Source organism: Octodon degus, unplaced genomic scaffold (assembly GCF_000260255.1).
Source record: "Octodon degus isolate 3935 unplaced genomic scaffold, OctDeg1.0 scaffold00042, whole genome shotgun sequence".
Taxonomy (NCBI): Eukaryota; Metazoa; Chordata; class Mammalia; order Rodentia; family Octodontidae; genus Octodon; species Octodon degus.
In genome coordinates this window covers 3807159-3828834 of record NW_004524618.1, presented here as the reverse complement: position 1 = coordinate 3828834, position 21676 = coordinate 3807159, and the positions used below count along the sequence as shown (strand labels likewise).

Here is a 21676-nt window from a genome sequence, read left to right as displayed (position 1 = left end):
GAGACTCATTCACCTGCTTTATTACTTCCACTGCTACCTTTCAAGGAAGTCCAACAAGGCCTAGCGCCCAGTTCTTTGGTACTGTAAACTATGGTTTTGTTTATGATGCCCAGATAATTTAGATATTGGCATACAAGGAAGATCACTTGATCATAGAAACTATGTCACCTTGGCTAAAGTAGCAATCAGGGCCAGTGAGATAGCTCAGTGAGCTAAGTGCTTGCTTTGGTAAGAACAGGGACCAGGGCTCAATCCCCAGTCCCACATGTCATGAGGGCCTCACCCCCGGTGCATGTTGAGCTGGCGACCGAGTGTGGGTATAGTGGTGCATGCCTGTAATCCCAGCCCTGAGGAGGCTGAAAACAGGAGGATCACTATGAGTCTGAGCTGTGTAGTGAGACCCTATACCAAATATATAAATGGAAAAAATAAAGTAGCAATCAAACAAACTGCAAAATGAGATACTGTGATAACCAATAATTTGCTTTTAACACTATATACATGATCTATAGTTATGTAACAAAATCTAAGACAAATCAAAAATTACATACAGTAATACCCACTCAACAGAACAATTCTACCCTAAAGGGAGAAAACTTAAAGGAAGAAGAGGGGAAAAAAGAGAAATAAAAGAAGAAAGGAAGCAACAAAATTGGAAGCAAGGCTAAAGGACAGAGGAAGATTATTCAAGTTTAGGAAGCTGGTGAAGAGCATAGGAGCCAAGGAAAGAATAAAAAAACAAAAATAATAGCAAAACCCACTCCCACAAAACAACCGGACAATGTTCACTCTCACAAAGAAACAAAGAAAAATAATCAGAGATAAACCTACATGAAGGAAGAGGAGGAGGAAGAGGAGGAGGAGGAAGAAAAAGAGGAGGGGGAGGGAGAGGGGGAGGAGGAGGAAAGAAGGAGGAGGAGAGGGAGAGGGAGAAGAAGAGGGAAAGGGAGAGGAAAGAAGAAGAAGGAGAAAGAGAAGGATGGAAAGAGTGGTTTCTCTATGATTTCAAGCCCATGGTTGTCTTCTGGGGTCTATTAACTTGTGGCAGTGCCAATTCAAGGTGTGACCCTTCTCTTGCTGGTAGGCAAGGGAGGCCATCAGAGCCTAGATCTGTGTTGGACAATCCCAGTAAACCAGCATTGGGATTAGGATAGGGTGCTAGATAATCCCAGCAAGATGGCAGTAGATTTAGGGCATGGTGTTGGTTCTGGGACTTTCAAGTGTATGAAAGCTCAGTCTGAAACTGACGTCTGGTCATGAGGTTGGGGCTATGTCATTTATCTTAGAACACTCTGGGTGTGTCTTGCCAATTTGGCCACAGCCCCTGACCATGAACATTTTCCATATTGGCCCTCACTCAGTGACTGTGGGAGGGAACATTGTGAGCCCTGAGATAAAACCAACAGTGGATGCTCTGGGTCCTGGGCTCTGTAGACACCTCCTGAAAATGGTATCTGACCAAGCGTACTTTCCAGAGGACACAGCAGTCACTGGCCCAGAGTCGTGCACAAGCTCAGCACCCACGGTTCTGTTTCACTGGTGAATTTCTCCTTGATGGCCTCTGGAGTCACTGTTTGCAGTATGTCTCTGTAAATACAATCTTCCTGTCTCATGCCACAGGCCAGGAGGCTGGGAAAAAGTGCTGGCTGCCCCCTCCCTCTTCTCTGTTGAGCTCGCTCTCCTCAGTTTCCATGTTTTCTTCCTTCTCATGACTCAAAACCAAACTAGAGGGGCCATAGAATCAGGCCCTGGGTTCCCTTCTCATTCCCTGTGAGAACCAAGAAAGCAGTGGACCAAGCCAGCCCTCGCACACGGGCGCCCCACTGCAGAACCAGAAGAGGGGCTTCCTGACGCAAGTCTTCCCCCAAAGGGTGATTTTTAGCTAGGTAATGACTCTTCAGATCTACAAAACAAACAAACAAAAAATCAACTAAGAGAGTTTAGAAAATTTGACCCAATACTTCCATGAGCATCTGTGAAAACAGAACTCTGAATGTGCTAGCAGGACGCTTATTTCGTCTTTGTGAAGTAAAATGTGGGGAACAAAATGGAGCAAAGGAAAACATTGACTTAGATCTTGGCAAATGGCGAAAACAGTGAAATTTCCGTCTGAACACTGTCGTTGGCTTCTTTTAGGCAGTTGTTTTGTCGAGTGCCTTCTCACCTCTTAATGTCTTTTTCATTATAATTTTATTTTATTTTGAAGAGTAAAAACAAAAGCAAGAAAATCAAGAACAAAGACAGAAACAGGATAACATACAGCAATACATATGTTACAGATTTTCAAAACAAGAATAGCCAATTAACGATGATTGATATGTTATCTATTTTATCATCAAATCTGTTGCTCAGATTAACATATAGTTATGCAAGTTTGGACATATGATTGAATATTACCACATGCTTTCAAGAAATCTTAAATTTTTTCTCTTGTCTCTTTCTTTGATTACCTTTTTCTACAAAATTATTTTAAAGAGAATATAGTAATAATTGATATAAACTTAGAAATGGTACACATTAGAAGACCAAGATGGCAGGTATTCAAGCATGTTTTTTGTATTACATGTTGCTGTCCTCAATGTACTTGCTTAGTTTGCAGATATTAGCATACAGAGTTAGTCAAGGTAAGAATTCTACCCATTTCTATTTTAAAAACCTGGTGGAAACTATTAGTACAATCACCTCAGCCATCCTGTATATATACTTGCATGCTTTTCCCCTATATTTTTGCCTATCTTTTCTCCTTTCTCTCCTCTTCATTGTTTAATCTTGGAGTTCTGTTTCTTTCTGTTTAACTGTATCTGTTACACCTTTCAGGTTTTATTTCTTCTTTTGGGTTCTTACACTAGGGAGATATTACAATATTTACACATGTGGGTCTGGCTTATTTCACTTACAAGTATAGCGTCAAGTTGCATTCACTTACCTATGAACGCTTCGAGTTTGTCTTTCTTTATAGCTGAGTAATTGTATAAAAATACCATATGTTTTTCATCCATTCCTCAGGTGATGGGCATTTTGGTGGTTTCCAAGATTTGTTATGCCAAATTGTGCTGCTATAAACATGGGTGAACATATATCACTATGGTATGATGTTTTCAGTTCTTTTGGGACAATTCCCAGGAAGGGAATAGCTGAATTGAATGAGATTTCCAGTCCTAGATTTTTGATGAGTCTCCACACTGATTTCCATAGTGGTTGCACCAGTCTACTTTCCCACCAGCAGTGGAGAAGGGTTCCTTTTTCCCCTCAGCCTCTCCAACATTTGTTGTTGTTGGATTTCTTTATGATAGCCATTCTTTCTGAGGTGAGATAGTAGCTCAATGTTGTTTTAATTTGCATTTCTTGAATGGACAGTGATGTGGAACATTTTTTCAGGTATTTATTTGCCTCTTGTATTTCTTCCTCTGAGAAGTGTGTATTCATCTCAGATGCCCATTTGTGGATTGGATCTTTAAATTGTGGGGCCCGAGGTTTGTTTTTTTTGGGTTTTTTTTACTTCTTCATTCTAGATAGAAGGCCTTTGTCTGAGTCATTATTAAGACTTTTTCCAAATTTGTGGGTTATCCTTTCACTCTGTTGGTAATTTTTTTTGACAAGCAGAAACTTCTCAATAAGAGTCAGTCCCAGGTATTGATTCTTTGAAGTATTTCCTATGCAGTTTGATTTTTATTCATGGAGTGTTTGCCTACCCCTATACAAGATTTCCACCTACTTTCTCTTCCAGGAGATTTAGTGTTTCTGTTTGAATGTTTAGACCTTTAATGCATCTTGACTTTAGTTTAGTGCATGGTGACAGACCTGGATCTAGTTTTAGTTTTTGGCATGTGGAGAGCCAGTTTTTCCAGCACCATTTGTTAAAGAGGCTGTCTTTCTTCCAGTGAACATGTTTGGCTGCTTTGTCAAAGATAAGATGGTTGAGTGTGTTTGTAGTTTTATCTGCATCTTCTAATATGTTCCATTGATCCTGAGTTTTGTTTTGTTTTTGCCAGTACCATGCTGATTTTATCACACTAGCTTTGCAGTATAATTTCAAGTCAGAGATTGTAATGCCTCCTGCCTTGCCTTTGTTGCCCAGGATTGCCTTTGCTATCCTAGATATTTTCTGGTTCCAAATAAATTTTAGGAGTGATTTCTCTACATTTGTGAGGTATGTTGGTAGTATTTTGATAGGGATTGTATTACGTCTGCATAACAATTTTGGGAGTATGACTGTTTCCACAATGTTGGTTCCTCCTATCCAGGAGCAAGGAATATCTTTCCATTTTCTGAAATCCTCTTTGATCTCTTTTTTCAGAGTACTGTAATTTTCATTGAATAGATCTTTTACTTCTTTCATTAGATTAATTCCTAGGTATTTCTTTTTTGGGGGTGCTATTGTGAAGGGTATTATCTCTCTAATTTCTCTCTCAGTGCATTTGTTATCTGTGTAGAGGAATACTATTGATTTTTGGGTATTGACTTTGTAACCCACTATGCTACTGAATTTGTTTATTAATTCTAGGAGCTTCTTGGTGGAGTTTTTTGAGTCTTCCAAGTAGAGTATCATGTCATCTGCAAATAATGATAGTTTAACTTCTTTACCCCTTCATATTCCATTTATTTCTCTCTCTTGTATAATGGCTCTAGCTAATGTTTCCAGAATTATATTGAATATGAGTGGTGATAGAGGACATCCTTGTCTTGTACCTGATTTGAGAGTAAAAGCTTTCAGTTTTTCTCCATTTAAAATTATTTCAGCTCTTGGTTTGTCACAGATGGCTTTTATCAAGTTGAGGTATAGGCCATCTATTCCAATTTTCTGTAGGGCTGTGATCATGAATGGATGTTGGACTTTGTCAAGAGCTTTTTCTGAATCCATTGAAATGATCATGTGGTTTTTGGACTTAGCTGTATTGATATAGTGTATTACATTTATAGACTTGCAAATGTTGAAACATTCTTGCATCCCTGGGGTGAATCCTACCCGGTCATGATATACAATCTTCTTGATGATTTGATGTATTCTATTTGCTAAGATTTTATTGAGAATTTTTGCATCTATGTTTATGAAGGAGATTGGCCTGCAGTCCTCTTTTTTGGTTGAATCTTTCTCTGGTTTTTGGTATCAGTATAATACTTGCCTCCAAGAATGATTTTGGGAGTATTGTTTCCTTCAATTTCATTGAAGAGTTTGAGGAGTATAAGGATTATAGCTTCTGTAAATTTCTTATAGAGTTCAGCTGTGAATCCATCAGGACCTGTGCTTTTCTTTGTTGGTAAGTTTTGTAATTTCATTTTCAATTTCATTGGCTGATATTGAGTTATTGAGAGTTCTTATATCTTCTTGATCCAGTTTTGGTAATTTGTACCTGTCTTGGAATCTGTCCATTTCTTCTGTGTCTTCAATTCTGTGAGAGTAAAGATTGTCAACGAAGCTATTGATGATCTTTTGAATTTCCACTGGGTCTGTGGTAATTACACCCTTTTCATTCCTTATTGCTTGTATTTGAATTTTTTCTTTCCTCTTTTTGATGAGGTTACCTAGGGGCTTATCAATTTTATTTAATCTTTCAGAAATCCAGCTTTTTGATTTGTTGTTTGTATTGTTTTCTTTGTCTCAATTGCATTAATTTGTGCTCTAGTCTTTATAATTTCCTCCCATCTTTGGGCTTGGTTTGCTCTTCTTTTTCTAGACATTTGAGGTGCAGCATTAGGGTATTTATTTGTTCCCATCCTGTTTTCCTAATGTGTGAGTTCACAGCTATAAATTTCCCTGTGAGAACTGCTTTCATTGCATCCCATAAATTCTGATAAGTTGTGCTTGAATTTTCATTGGATTGTAGATATTGTTTAATTTCTTGTTTAATTTCATCTGTGACCCATTGGTTGCTGAGGAGGGTGTTGTTTAATTTCCATGTGTTTATGGGATTTTTATGATTTCTTTTGTCATTTATTTCCAGTTTCATTGCACTGTGGTCACATAATATGCATGCGATAATTTCTGTTTTCTTGAATATACTTAAGCATGACCTATGGACTAGTATGTGATCTATTTTAGAAAATGTCCCATGTGCAGCTGAAAAAAATATGTATTCAGATGTGGTTGGGTAGAACACTCTATATGTGTCCACTAAGTCCATTAGCTTGAAGGTCTGCTTCAGTTCTGCTACCTCTTTGCTAATTTTTTGTCTGCTTGACCTATCTTTTTGGGATAAGGGGGTGTTAGGGTCTCCTGCTATGATGGTGCTATTGGGTATTCCTAATGTGTGAGTTCACAGCTACAAATTTCCCTGTGAGAACTGCTTTCATTGCATCCCATAAATTCTGATAAGTTGTGCTTGAATTTTCACTGGATTGTAGATATTGATACTACCCGCTGGGGCGGGTAGTATTGTTTGATTTTTCATGTCCATTTAGATTCATTTATATAGTTGTGGGTGCTCCCATATTTGGTGTATACATATTTATGACTATTATCTCTTCCTCTTGTATTTTTCCCCTAATCAGTATGTACTAGCCTTTCTTTATTTCATTTGATCATTCTTGGTTTGAAGTTCAGATTGTCTGTGAAAAGGATTGCTACCCCTGCTTTTTTCTGAGGTGCTGGGGCAGGTAGTATTGTTTTCCATCCTTTGACTTTCAGCCTATGAATTTCTTTATGAGTTAAGTGTATTTTTTTATATACAGCATATGGTTGGATTTTGCTTCCTCATTCACCCTGCCAGTCTATTTCTTTTAATTGGTGAATTAAGTCCTTTTACATTGATGGTTACAATTGAGATGTATAGACTTATGTTTGACATGTTATTTTCCTGCTATTGATGACCTATTTTTCTCCTGTGTTTAATTGTTTGCCCTAGTTGGTGGGTTCTTTCTGGTCTCATGCATGGAGCTTTAGTCATTTTGATCCCTCTCTAAAATATCTGTTAATAGTCTGGTAGCATTGGCTTGGTCTTCATGAATTTTTTTTCTTTTTTTTCCTGAACCAGGCATTGAACTCAGGCCCTTGTGCTTACCAGGCAAGCACTTATTCTACTGAACTATCTCCCCAGCCCCTTAATTTTTTTTCTTTTAATTTTAGGGAAGGGTCTACAGGGTGTTCAGGATCTCACTACTAGATCGGACTCATAGTGATCCACCTGTTTGCAGCCTCCCAAGTGCTGGGATTACAGGAGTGTGCCACCACGCCCAGTCTCATTTGCTGTCTCAGAGCACCCCAGAGGCGGGGCCAGCACGGCAGGCTAGGGGATTGAACCCCCAGCCCCTGCACCTGCTTGCAGGCACTTTAATCTGATGAGCTATTTAGCTGGCCCTTCCCTTATTGTCTTAATACAAGATGTTTTATTCTTTCTCTGCAGCCGAAAGATGACCTGTATACTTTGCTTCACCCCACCATGCACTGCTGGACCCCAACGAACGACCTGTACATTGGCTCTGAAGAGGGCCATCTTTTGATGGTTAATGGAGAAACTTTGAAGGTGACGGTGCTTCAGAAGGCAGAGAAGGGGCAGCAGCTGGGTGAGGAACTGTGCGGCTCCGGGTTCCGAAGCTCAGGCACACACGGTGGCTTGGTGTATGCCTGCAGATGGCTGTTTTATCCCGTTTTTCTCTTTCTTGGAAACATCTTTGGCTTCTCCTCCTCTTTTGCCTTCTGGTTATTTAGCGAACGCTGTCAGCATACCCTAGAATCAGCTAGTGGTGGCAGGTGTTACTCCATAGCTGTCTTCCTGCTACCACCATCTGCAATCCTCGAGATAGAGTAAGAGGTTGAACCTCCGGTCATGAAGTACTCGGATTCACATAGCTGTGGAGCTGGAACCTGAAGCAGCCGAGAAGGCCTGAGTCCTCGTGCTGAGCTGCCACCTGGGTCGCCTCCTATGCGCGTCTAGGCTGCCAGATGAGACTGCTCCTCTGTCCCTCACTCCGCTCAACTTTTTTTTCTGACTAACCCAATGCGGTCTTGGAAACTGCCCTTGTGTTGCTTGATGCCAGTTTCAGAGAGTGCCTGATATGTCTGCCATTGAACTCGGTGCTCACTTCTGGCCCCGTCATCCATGACCAGGTTGGCGCCAGAGCCTAGGAGTCAACATCCACCCAATAGGAGCTGGGTGCAGACTCTTTTAGGAATCAGCCTTACAAGGTGTCTACTTTCCTCATTATGGAGACAAAATACCTGACACCCAAGTTTAAAAGAGGCCAAGTTGATTTAGCTCATAGTTTTTAGAGGTTTCTGTCCATAGCTGGCTGGGTCTAAGGTAGGGTGGTGTGGCCGAGGGGACATCACAGAATCGAAACAGTTCATGGTGGGCAGAAGGCAGCAAAGCAACAAGGGATGGCCACAGCGTTTTTTATCCCTTATGTCCTATCCAGGCTACTCAGGGCAGGCAGCACTCACACCCCTAACCCTACTGCCCTGACCCCAGCACTGCAGCATAAATCAGCCCAGCATCACACGCTGCATGTCGAGCCACCTGTGCACCAGCCCAGCGCAGGCCCAAGTGAGGCTTCGGGGTGAAGGCATCTAGATGCACACCGTAACACCAAGCCCGCGCAAGGCTCTCTATTCCAGTTTCTCTCATCTCACACTTTGATTTCTGAAACAAACATCAGGACTGACTTCATCAACGTTAATCTACATCTGACCAAAAGCAGGAGGCTTGACTCTGCCAAACGGTCCTTCTTGAGGATCATTTTTAATACCGAACTCAGGGCCTACACGGCCCTCGTCCCAGCCTCCTTCCTTGATCTAGGGGCTCCGCTGCCTCATTCCTGCTCCGCTCCTGTGTTTGTTCTCCTCTGGGCAGCATTTCTCCTCACAGCCCGTACTCCACGCCTCCTCACCCCCTCCCTGCAGTTTGCCTCCTGCTCCCAGTGCCCTGCTCACCGCCACTGCCACCCCGGCTGCGCAGCCTCCTCTCCCCCCCATCCCTGGTAAGATGCCATCCCTGCCCTGCCCTTTGACCTGCCTGTGCTTGCTCCCCTCCCAGCTGGTCGATGGGGCCCTGGCTCCGTAGCTCTCTGTACCTCCCCGTTCTGGATCTGTGTTTGCGGCATAAGCTCCTCCTGTGGGAACCTTTCACAATTCCTCCTTCGTGCTGTGCTGCTCTGGATTCTGCCTGCGGGCCTCTAAGGCCACTTTTTCCCCCGGGATCCCCCTCCCTGCCAGGTCCACTTGGGGAGCTTTTCCTCCCAGGTATAGCGCTCCCTAGCCTGGCACACCTCCAGGCACAGTGAGGCGTCCAGCCTGGAGCTCCTGGGCCTCACTCCTCCATGGGAGCCTCACCCTGTGCCACTGCGGAGCCGTGGGATGCCCAGGTGTCCCATTCGCCATTGACCGTGTGAGGTCATTCAGAGGCTTCGCTTTCTAGCTCCTCCTCTGACTCCACAGTGCAGAGCAGCGGGTCCCTGCCGAGCGAACTGACACCTGCATGTATCTGTGAATGAGTCACAGCACAGAGCTGCTCATTTCCAAGCTTCTGTCATGTCTTTCAATGTATTTTTCATAACTTGGGACTTAATCGTATGTAGTCTTACGTTCACTATTTCCCTCCTGTTTGCTGTTTCTTACGATTTCCACGATGAATGCTTTCGAATGCCTCATTAGCAAGCGCCCGCGGTGCAGGAGGCACCACAGCAAGGCGCTCGGGAGGATTCGTGAGTGACAAATGCAGTCTCGGAATTTCCATCCTCAAGGGACTTCGGTTTCATTAAAGATGATGAAATAAGTAGCCAAAGAGTTATAGCCTGAGAGAGAAAGAGCGTGATGTCATTAGAACTGAGCCTCACAAAGTGTGCTGGGGGTCGCAGGTGAGGGAAGCTGTTCCTGCTGCAGTCATGATGGTTGGATTGAAACTGACTCTTGAAGGAGGCCTCATGGCTGTGTCTGCACAGGAGACTGGGGAAAGTCAAGAAGCAGGAAGTAGCGCTGCTTGTGTGGAGCCCCGAGTGTTAGCAGGGAGCAGCGGGGAATGAACGGACATACGTGCCGGAGCTGGCCGTCCCTAGTGTCCAGCCAGAGCATTTGTACTTAATTTAGCTGCTGATGGGTAGGCACCAGAGCACCCCAAGTGATTGGGGTGTACCTCAACTGGGATGGTGGTGCTTGGGTAACTGGTGTGGCCACAGGTCGGGAATGCGAGACCTTAGAAGTACGTGGTCGTAAGCAGCAAGCCCCTGGACCAGGCCGGCAGGCATAAGAACCTGGACTCCAGGGTCACTTGGACGGCGAAGGAAAGTGCAGGGGGTGTGGTGAGGGCTTTGGAGGAGAGCACAGGATGCTTCTCAGCCGCTGGCAACCGTTAGCACTGCGTCCTGAGTGCAGGAAAACAGGATGGACCCGTCTGAGCCCTTGATTTTTTTTTTTTTTTTTTTTTTTTTTTTGCAGAACTGGGGATTGAACTCAGGACCTTGTGCTTGCCAGGCAAGTGCTTATTCTACTGAGCCATCTCCCCAGCCCCCTGAGCCCTTGATTTTTGTAGTTCTCTGATTTGGTAGGTGCTACACTTTTGCTGTTTCCCTCCAAGGACAATACTGTATTAATAATAAATGTCCTTCTGGATCATTTTTTTCTTTTCACCTTCTTTTTGGGCACTATGATTTATTTTTTGATATATAAATTTACATACTATAAAATACAGAGTAATCATTACCAAGCAGTTTCCATGGTTCATGGTCAAGTTGCACTTCTCATTCGATGCCGCACACCTATACCTTTTTCTTTTCAGAAGGCGCGCCACATCTCATCAGCCCGGTCACCCTGGTCTATCAGAAGGATGGCGTCTTTGCTTCTGGAATTGTAATGTATTCTATTTTTCAAAATTAATTGCTTTCAGGACAAAATATGCCTCCATTTCTTGTCGCTTACCTGAGTCATGTTTTGGGGATGCCAAACTATTTCAGATTATTAATTAAAATGTATTCTTATGAAGAATTTCAATTTGATGCAAAAGTAAAGAGGGTGGTTCAGTCAACTCCATAGATTGATCTTGTTGTAAATAAAAACAAAAATAGAGTTTAAAACACCATCTATCTCCATGCAAAAACATCAAAGAGGTTTCCGTACTCATTTTTGCAATAATACGTTGGTTGTCAGATATGAATTTGGAGCCGCTGTGTAAGCCTCAGCAGAGGCTCTTGGGTGTTACCATTTTCCCTGACACATGTCATGTCATTACTGTGGACATCGGGATGATTATTTATTTACTCAGTGCCTTCTTTGTGGCAGGCACTAGGCTAAGTGCTTTAGTCGCACGTTCTTTTTTTTTTTTTTTTTTTTTTTTTTTTTGGTGAGTTCAATCAGGGATTGAACTCAGGCCCTTGCCAGGGAAGCGCTTATTCTACTGAGCCATCTCCCTGGCCCTAGTCGCACATTCTTGTTGGTCCTCGCCACAAGCTTGTCCTCTGCCTGCACATAGAAGAACCACGTCTCACAGTGGTCACCAGAAAGTAAGTGGCGGAGGCAGGCTTGAGCAGGGCCGGCAGTCTCTGATGTCTGTGCAGCCACCTACGATAGCACACAGCCCCCTTGGTGTGGCGCGCAGTCAGGCTGTGTGTTCCTTTGCTGTAGTCGTCAGTGCTCAGGTTTGTGACTGACCAATATGGAGATCTCAGGTCTAGATGTAGCTGTCCCTAGTCCGTTGTTAGCGAGTTCGTTCCATTGCCACAGATCACTTCCTAGAGCCCTGGAGGCAGCAAAGCGAGGCCATCAGGGTGAAAGAAGTGTGTCCCACAGTGACGTCGTCTGGGACCCATGTCCCTGCATTCAGATCAAAATTCCTCCCCCATCCATGCAGTGGACTGTCCCCTCTTTTCCCTTCAACATTTAGTTGGGATTTATGGCCTTTGTGACTCTCTTCAGGGCCACCTTCAGCTCAGAGCTTGTGTTAACTTACTTGAAGCAAATGATCATTGCATTTGCTCTGTGAGGGGTGGAGAATGCTAAGGAGCTTGGGGTCAGCACTGACCTGCCTCAGCCGTCTCCAGGCCTCAGCCTCAGCTGTCTCACAAGTGGCTCCTTGTTATCCTGGGATCCATTAGAAAATGAGGGATGCATTTGTCCAGAGGCTCTTCATTATGTAAAAAACCTTGATTCCTCTTGAGAGTATTTGAATCTGTTTACAGCGACCCACCAACCAACCACGCAGCCCATTTTTCTTAGACACTTGCCACAGTGTGCCACATGCAAGAAGCCAGAGGAGAGGCTCTGAGCGTTGGGCGGGGCGCGTTCCCACCCTCGGGTCCTTTAGGGAGATGGGAAACGCACCCAACAATGCCTAAGAACGTGCTTAGGACCAGGGTCCTCTGAAGCAGGGCAGCTGCTATGCACAACAGCCCCGCTTGCCTCACCTCCTATACGGTGAAGAATAAGGTGAAAAGGTAGAGGCCAGAGAAGCCGAAAGGAAGGAATGGTCAGTCAAATTTTAAGTTAATTGAGACAATGCTGGAAAATTGTGAGCCAAGATCTGTTGAAACATTGTCTCTGTCTTATGCACTCTCCTCTCTAGGATTCCAACTAGATATACATCACAGGAGAGATATAATAGAAGACTGCCAAGGAACATAGTTTAAAAGTGTCTAAAAAAGGTGAAAGAGGGTTGGGAGATAGCTCAGCTGCTTAAGTGCCTGTCTAGTAAGCACAAGGTCCTGAATTTGATCCCCGGTACTGCAAAAATAAATAAATAAAATAATAAAATAAAGGTAAAAGGACAGAGTGTTCTAGATAATGTAAACACAGATTCCAAGTAGGCAATAGATGGTCACCATCTGCCTTCACTTATCTGAGGGGGCAGGCGCTCTGTGCTGTGGCCACACCGGCCGTCTCGCGCTCACGTCACCATGTTGGTCTGCAGGATGGCTTCGTGTACTCTCTCACTGTTAAAGATTCCAGTTCTTACAAAACGGAGAAATTTCTTGAGGTTGAAAGTCCCGTGGAATATCTGGCGTCCTCTCCCAGCTACAGGATGCTGCTGATTCAAACAGACAAGGTATGTTAGAGGGGGTCTCTTGGGGGTCTCTTGGCATACAGTTTGCAGATACTAGAATTACCATCAGTACGTGGCAGGAGTGGAGGGTGGAGTGCGCCACATAATGACTGTCACCAGTCAGGAGGCCTTTGGCTTCAATTGGAAAAGAGACCCAATTTAAAAGGCTCAAGTGGGCCAGTGAGATAGCTCAGCATACTGGCTGTCTGAGTTGCCTGTTTAGGCAAGCTTAGGCAACCACAGGGACCACCATGGTCCTCAAGCTTGCCTAAACAGGCATTTAGACAGCTGAGCTATCTTGCCGGCCCAGTGGATGTAACTGTAACGAGTGAGGTGCGGATCCAAGTCCAGGGGGTCCCAGGGTGCCCCCTAGAGCGTTTCCTGTGTTTGTTGGCTGTTTCCTCCACTTTTGAGAAGACTATGTTATTGAGCTTCCTGAAGCTTCAGCTTATATGTCTTCTCAGTAACTTTAGTCGAAAGTTGCCAGCTAAAAAAAGGTCCTAGAATATAGAATCATTGGATTAACTTTGATCATCTGTATTATCCTTGGGTCAGTCACTACAGCCAAGGAAAGTCTCAGCTCTGATCGGCCAGGCCTAAGGCACAGGCCTACCTCGGGGCCCTAGGTAGAGCCAACCCTCCAAAATACGGATTGAGGCTGCACCTGTGGTTCTCTAAGGAAACTGGGGGTTCTGTAGGAGAAGAAAGAAAAATCAATGCAGGCAAAAATAAAGGACTGTTATATGTTAGAAAGACTTATAATAAGTAGAATAGCCCTCGGAGGTCAGAAATGGCAGCCATTTATATTGTTAAGCAATAATTTTAGATTATAAGTTAAACAATTTAAATGTCAGTATCAATGGACTTCAGTTTTTGGTAATTATAAAACAACTGTACTACGCTTTAATCAATAATAAACTTAGAATGTCTATGAAGAATAAGAAACTAGTTTTAAAAGAACTGTAACAAGTAAAAAAAAAGACCCAAATAAAACTCCCAAAAGTGAAAAAATACTAACAAAGCCAAAATTAAATGAATATATTTGACCAAAGATGAAACATAGCCAGAGAAAGAATTAATGACCTGGGAGATAGGAGGATTACTCAGAATATAGCCAAGAGAAGCAGAAGGAAGGAAATCCAGAAGAGAAGAGAAGAGAAGAGAAGAGAAGAGAAGAGAAGAGAAGAGAAGAGAAGAGAAGAGAAGAGAAGAGAAGAGAAGAGGCGAGGCATGAATAATTGGATGAGGCTGAGGAGAGAGCTCAGCGGTCGAAGCGCCTACCTGGCCAGCGCAAGGTCCCTTGTTGGATCCCTGGTACCACATGCTGTGCTGGCCACTGAAATAGGGCGTGTGACGCGTGCCTGTAATCCCAGTGCTGGGGAAGCTGAGACAGGAGGATCACTAGGAGTCTGACCTGTGCGGTAAGATACTGTACCAAACAAACAAACAAATAATAAAATAATAATAATTGGATGAAAAGATCTGATATATGTCTAATTGGAATCCTAGAGAGGAGAGCGCATAAGACAGAGACAATGCTGGAAAATTGTGAGCCAAGACCTGTTGAAGCCTTGTCTCTATCTTATGCGCTCTCCTCTCTAGGATTCCAGCTGGACATACATCAGATCTGTTTATTTGCCATATGTTTTATTTGGGTGTATTATTTATTGTGTGAACCCCGTGGTAGAATGTAAACCCCCTAAGGGTAGAGCTGTCTTACTCAGACAGACAAGAACAAAAATATTCATGTTATTTCACGTTACCTTGAAGAACTTGTGATCGGCTGAAAGCCGACTTCTTCTTGCTATGTGACTACATGTTATGTTATAGCTACTTGGGGGACTATACGTATGCATATATGTATAATATATATATTAGCTTAAAATCAAGGAAAGGTGCTTTATGTTTATAATTTAAAAAAAAAACAAGTACCCAGGATCTGTCCTATTTGTTATTTTTCAAAATTAATTACATTTCTTGGCACACCGTAGGCACACATGATCATCAGTTCATTGTAGGGAATCTGCACCCCTGCGTGACACTCTTGATTCTTTCCCACTCCCCTGCCTTCCCGTGAACCCCACATCCGCTCCTTAGTTACGAAAGCTTTGTTTCTGTGTTGTCTTCTTTCCCCATCGTTTTTTCCTTTCCCTCCCCCTCCTTTGCTCTCCCCCATCCCTAGGTCACCTTCCCATTTGAACATTTTCTTTCTGCTTCACAATATCTATTACATATCTTGGTCTTTTTTTTACACTTTCTATTTCTCACACAAGAGAAACAATGTGGTATTTTTACACTCACACACACACGTGTTCAGTTTAGTTCACTTGAGTGTGTCCTCTAGGGGCTGGTGAGATAGCTCAGCAGGTGTAAGCATCTCCCTGGCAAGTGCAAGGTCCTGAGTTTGATCTCTGGCATCAACAAAAAGAGAGCGTGTCCCAGGATGCAGCCTTTTACCTGGAAACGCCTCAGGTTCATCTCCATGGCAGCACAGGGCTCCACTGCATGAAAAGACTGCAGCGCTTTGGCCATTCAGCAGCTGATGAAAATCTGACCATTTATTTTAAGTGAATGTAACAGCCAAGCAATAAGCAAAGGATGCATCTAGATTTTAAATTCCTCAAATCAGAGCCTCATTGAGTTCTGTGACTTTCTGCGACCTGTTTCCTGCAGCACCTTTCTCATATTAGGCACTGAATAAATACTTGTTGAGCTACATGTGCAACAGTTGTAACCTCCCACCCCTCCTTTCTTCTATTTGTCAGGGGTCTGTCTATATTTATACTTTTGATGAGGAGCCAACCTTAGATAAAGTCCTGGATGCTTGTGATGGGAGGTTTCAGGCAATTGACTTCATCACACCTGGAACCAAACATTTCATGGTAAGGAATATTTTACCGTGATGCAGGAGGGTTTAATGATGTGTGGTTTCCAGATTTAAATTCCTATCCACATGTGATTGGATAACGCTGGAATTTCACGTCCAAAGTACCACAAAATAGGAGGCAGATGATAACTTCTTTGTGTCTTTCTATGACAATTTTATTTTTGCACAGTACTAACTTAGCACTCCTTTTTTATATCATGAAAAAAACTCCACAATTTCCTAACAAAATAAGAAAATAACAATAGTTAACACACTGTGTATTGTTATCTTCAAAGCAGTTACTCAGTGTAGACATGAACCAGAGTGCATTTGAAGATTATGGAGAGATAACACCTTAGTTACTTTCCCATGGCCGGAACCAAACACCCACACCCAAAACCTAAGAGAGGACAGCTTAATTTTAGCTCCTGTTTCTGTCTGTAGTTCGTAGTTCGCTGGCTCCAAGGCAGAACAGTCAAGGTGGAAGAGTCTGAGCGGAAGACAGCTGCTTGGCTCAAGGCAGCTAGGAAGCAGCGAGAGGGGAGAGAGAGGGGAGAGCCAGGGCGTGAGCCCCTCCAGGTCAACCCCTAGGACTCCCCTCCAGCCCGGCCCCACCCCCTAAGAGCACACCCAGCTACTGAAGCCGGCCTGGAGGAACCCGCTGAGGGGCAGAGGCACCCACAAGCCAGTCGCCTTCTGAACACAGGAGACTTGTGGGGAGGGTCATTTTAGAGCTGCACTTCTTGGCATAATCAAAGTGGACCCCGGTTGGAATGGCATCATCTTGGGATGTCATAGTGTTTTCTCCTGAAAGCAGCGAATGCAGTTGGGATCTTAGAAGACATCTTTGCTCTGTAACCAAGCTCTGCAAGCCCAGGCTGGCAACCATGCTCAATATCTCCTGCCTCCTAGAATGAGGGCCGTGCATACCACCTCTGGGTGAAAGTGCAGAAAACAAGAATTCAGTCTACCTAGGAAAACCAAGTTCTCTGCATTTAGACTTGTTTCCAATGCTTATTTACCTTTTGTGGTCTCAAGATATTTCAATTTTAATATGATTCATCAACACTATCATCAAGATTTCAGTGTTGTAAAATATAAAAACTTACACAGGCTATGCAGTAAGTGGCAGTTACAGATTTTTTTCCCATCTGGCAGTACTGGTGACTTTTCCTCCAGGTAATCTCCGGCAGCAAACATCTATTTCATGGCTGTTCCAACTGCACAAAAGTCTGCACAAGACTGGCGTGTGTAGGCGCTGGACATGTGGTCCGCGTTGCTGGCTCACGCATACCTCACACTTGAGAAACTCAAGAAATGGAACTTGAACTGTGCCACACTACAGTCATGTTAAGCCGCTTTCAGTCCGGACCACGGGAAAGTTATTTTTCCGAAGTGAACAAAGCGCACCAAGAGCGGTCCCACAGCAGCGAGCGCCGCGACACTGGGAGGTGAAAGTTTTAGCATGAAGGAAAGCCAACTGCTTGCTCATTAAAATTTGAAATTTAAAGTACATCACCATTTTCTTTAGCATCAAAACAATGAACACACTATAAGCCTAATAAAATGTATGATCTAAAGGCCAGCCAGATAGCTCAGTGGACTAAAGCGCCTGCTTAGGCAGAGCGCAGCAGTTGGGGTCCAATCCCTGGCCTGCCGTGCCGGCCCCGCCCCCGGGGCGCACTGAGATAGTGATTGAGACTGGGCGTGGTGGTGCCCACCTGTAATTCCAGCGCTTGGGAGGCTGAAAATAGGAGGATCACCACGAGTCCGATCTACGTAGTGAGACCCTGTAAACCCTGTACCAAATACATAAATTAAAAACAAGAAAAGAGAAAAAATAAGAATCAGATGCAAAAAAAAAGTATACTCTGTATGAGGAAAAACTACAAAACCTTGATGAGATAATCCAAAAGATCTAAATTATAGAGAGATTGTAGGGCATGGATAGAAGATTCAGTATTGTCAAGATGTCAGTCCTTCCCACCTAGATCTATAGATTAAATGTAATTCCAATCAAGATATCAAGTTACTGTCTGCAAAATGACTTTTTTTTTTTTTTTTTTTTTTTTGCCTTTTTGAGACAAGAGTTCCACTATGCAGTTCAGGCTGGCCTTGAACTCACTATGTAGCCCAGGCTGGTCTTGAACTCATAATGATCCTCCTACCTCAGCTTCCCAAGTGCGGGGATTACAGGTGTGTGCCACCACACCCAGTTTAATTCTAAAATTTGTATACAAAGGCAAAATAGAGGTCCCACAATAGAAAGCCTTCCTAGAAAGCCTAGAAATCTAGACACATAAGTAGAGTCAACCGATCTTTGACAAAGGAGCAATGGCAGTTCAGTAAATCGTGCTGGAACAACTTGCCCTCTCTACACCAAAACAATCTAGATTATTCTTACATCTATCACAAAAAAATTCAAATGCAAAACTAAAAAACTCCTAGAAGACAATAAGAGAAAAATCTAAGTGATCCTGGGCTTGGTAATGACTTTTAGATACCAAGTCACAATCCATGAAAGAAAAACACTAATAAATTGTGCTTCATTAAATTAAAAGCTTCTGTTCTATAAAAGACTGTTGAGGGCTGGGGACGTAGCTCAGTGCAAGAGAGGCTGCCCAGCACGCAAAAGGCCCTGAGTTCAACCCCCAGTTCCACAAAGGAGAAGGAAAGAAAGAAAAGACTGTTAAGAGACTAAAAAGACAAGCCAGAGACTGAAGGAAAAATCTCTGAGAAACATTTATCAGATAAAGTACTGGTATCCAAAACATAAAAAGAACACTTAAAATTCAACCATAAGAAAATGTAAAACCCCTTTAAAATGTGCAAAAAATACGCCAGACATTTTACTAAAGAAGATATACCTGTGGAAAATACACGGCTGAAAAGCTGCTCACGTCGCTTGTCTGTTGTACGGGAAAGCCGCGACGCTCTGCCATCGGCACGCATTAGAAGGTCCAGCGTCCAGGGGCGGCGGCCACGTCGCATGCAGGTGTGGAGCAGAGACTCTGTCCCATCTCTCGGTGGAGGAGGCTGGGCCAGGCCTTGCGGAGCCGCACCTGCACGCACCTGTACTTCCCACGCGCCTTTGGGGTTCCGCTTCTTAGTATTCGCCCAAGTGAGCAGAAAGCACACACTTACGTGACAGAGCTGCACGTGAATCCTTGTGGCAGCTTCACTCACGCTCACCCAACCGGGAGCCAACTACGTGTCTCTTGGTGGGCGAATGGATAAGTAATGCGATATTATTCCGTAAGGAAAAGCAGCGAGAGGGCACCGAAAGGGCGGAACTTAAATGCACGGGCATAACTCGTAAAAGCCAGTCTGGGGCTGGGAAGGCAGCTCAGTGGTCTAAGCACCTGCGTGGGCAAGTGCAGGGACTGGGGTCCCATCCCTGGGGCCACATGCCATGCCCGCCCTGCCCCTGGCTGTGCTGAGCAGCCACCAAGTCAGGTGTGGTGGCACACACCTGCGATCCCAGTGCTGGGGAGGCTGAAAATAGGAGGACCACTATGAGTCAGACTGTGTAGTGAGACCCTGTGCCAAATATACTTAAAAAAAAAAAAAAAAAGCCAATCTGAAAGCCTACAGACTGTGTGGCCCTGCTGCATGGCACTCTGGAAAAGGAAAACTGTGGAAATAGTCAAAAGCTCCGAGGCTGCCAGGAGTGTGGTGAGGCGGAACGGGGAGCACGGGGCACTGTTAAAGGAAGTGGAAGTACTGCTTCCGCCGATCTGGTGATGGCAGCCACCTACTGGACGTTTGTGAAGACACACACAGTAAACAAAACACAGAGCGAGCCCTAACATAAGCTCTGGACTTGAGTCAGTCGCAGCACAGTGGGCCACTGCTGCCTCATCTCTTCCAGCAAATACCCCACACTAATGCAGGACATCTGTACTGAGAGAGCTGTACGTGCAGAGAGGAGAGGAAGGGAATTCTCCATACTTTCTGCTCACTTTTCCTATAATTCTAAAACTGCTCTAAAAACCAAAGTCTATTCATTTAAAAAGGCCCTGTCTCATTTTGTATTTCTTGGTTTGTCCATCAGGCTATGTGCTAGCTAATCTTAACTGTCAAATTGACAAGAGTGTGACTCTAGCAGATGTGATTGGATCAAGGGACAGTAGAACCCATGGTGTGGGACAGGTGGTCTCCCAGTGTTCCTAGGGAAGAACGGAGGCAGGAAGGAGGAAAGGAAAGATGAGACAAGAGCTGGGCCAGGCAGAGGTCTCTCCCCTGATAGGCAAAAGGACTGAACAACAGTAGGGACGTTTATTTAGACTCTTGCAAATCTAGTATCAGGAGACACAAGGTTGCCTAGCAACTAATGACTGAAATTGTCCAGGCAGGCAGGCAGGCTGCTTTTCTCAAGACTGAGGTAGCTTGACTGCCTTGGGCACTGCGGTCCTGTCCGGCCCACACATGTATGACCAGTTTCCAGCTCCGGCCGCTCGCAGCACCGTGGGGTGTGACTCCATCTACAGATGTTCATAGGTGAACGTGCCGTCAGGAGGCCGGCCTCAGTTGGAGGGCGGGTTACTGGGGACGCGGCTTGCAGGGCTGCACCTGCTCAGGCGCTCTTCCTGTGTCCTCCGCTTACGGGCTGCCAGGAAGTGAGCCGCTTGGCTCCACCAGGATACCCTCGCCTTGGCGTCAGCTGGCCCTGGCCTGAAACCTCTGAAGCCATGAGCCAAAAGCAAAGCTCTCTTCTGTAAATTGCTGGTGTCTGGCATTTTGTCCCACTAAAAAGATGGCTAAAGCAGGCAATAATCTCATTGACTTGCCAGGTAACTTTTGTCTTAAATATGTTACATGGCAAAAATTTTTAACTTACTTTCCAAATTTTATTGTGTCTTACTTAAATGCCATTAAAATATTATTCATTTTTGTGTGGAAATAAACAAAAATGTTTATTTTTAAGAAATGAAATTGATACCATTTTCATGTAGGGACACCAGCATTATTTACAGGCCAATACAAGGATTAAACTCAAGTACATTTAATGCATTTGTCATAAATCTGTAAAAGATTACTATTTCTCTAGAAAAGAATTATTGATGTAGAAATTATGAAATAATTGTTTACAATCTCCACAAGTAGAATGAAATTTTTCACCCCTGGGATTGACAAGCTGGGCGGTGATTAGACGCGATTCCGCGGCAGAGCCTTCTTTTTCTCCCTCTGGACTTGGATCTCCGCTTCTCTTGCAGACGCTCACGCGCTCAGGGGAAGTCTGCGTTTGGTCGCTGGAGGACTGCGCTTGTGCAAGCAGGACTTATCTGAATACCACAGTAAGTGACCTGACAAGCGGATTTAAAAAAACAAACAAACAAAACCAAAACATTGGACTCTGCTCCGCGCTGTCTTTCCGATCCGGTGTCTCTGCACTCTGAAAATGCTTGCTGCGGAAGGCCAGGCCTTTGGCCTGCGAGGCGGAGAGGGCCGGCGGGCTGCTGCTTTTGCTCAGCGATGCAGCAGTGCCCAGGCCGACCGCTGGACGCCTCCAGCTGGAAACGGGATCAGCTCGGAAGGCCAGAGAGCTGCCTCTCGCACCAGATGGCGTGCACAGTTCAGAAGTGGGGATCCCTGGGCCAGCCGCCTGCCAAGCTCGGGGTTGGCCTGGCCTCCTTGCGCCTCAGTCGAGCGGGGACCCGGCTTTTTGGTGTCTCCGGGGTGGCTTGGGTCTCCTTGTAGGCCGCGTGTCCCGGTACCCCGATGCAGGCCGTGCCGGCCTTGCATCACGCTGCCAGAGGAGGGAACGCCGACGGCGCAGGACAGGCAAAGAGGCTCCTCCTCCTCCTCCTCCTCCTCCTCCTCCTCCTCCTCCTCCTCCTCCCCCTCC

General features: G+C 44.6%; 1 protein-coding gene across 4 annotated transcripts in view; it reads left to right on the top strand.

The window, feature by feature from the left end:
* Positions 1–21676, top strand: part of Cfap43 (cilia and flagella associated protein 43) — a 111833-nt gene that overhangs the window by 38107 nt on the left and 52050 nt on the right. For all 4 annotated transcript variants that reach the window (XM_023715576.1, XM_023715575.1, XM_023715573.1 and 1 more), the window contains 5 exons: positions 7341–7500; positions 10707–10777; positions 12831–12965; positions 15728–15844; positions 21045–21125. In XM_023715576.1, the coding sequence (XP_023571344.1) occupies positions 7377–7500; positions 10707–10777; positions 12831–12965; positions 15728–15844; positions 21045–21125 (528 nt within the window). In that variant the 5' untranslated portion in view covers positions 7341–7376. The remainder of the gene's footprint in view (positions 1–7340; positions 7501–10706; positions 10778–12830; positions 12966–15727; positions 15845–21044; positions 21126–21676) is intronic.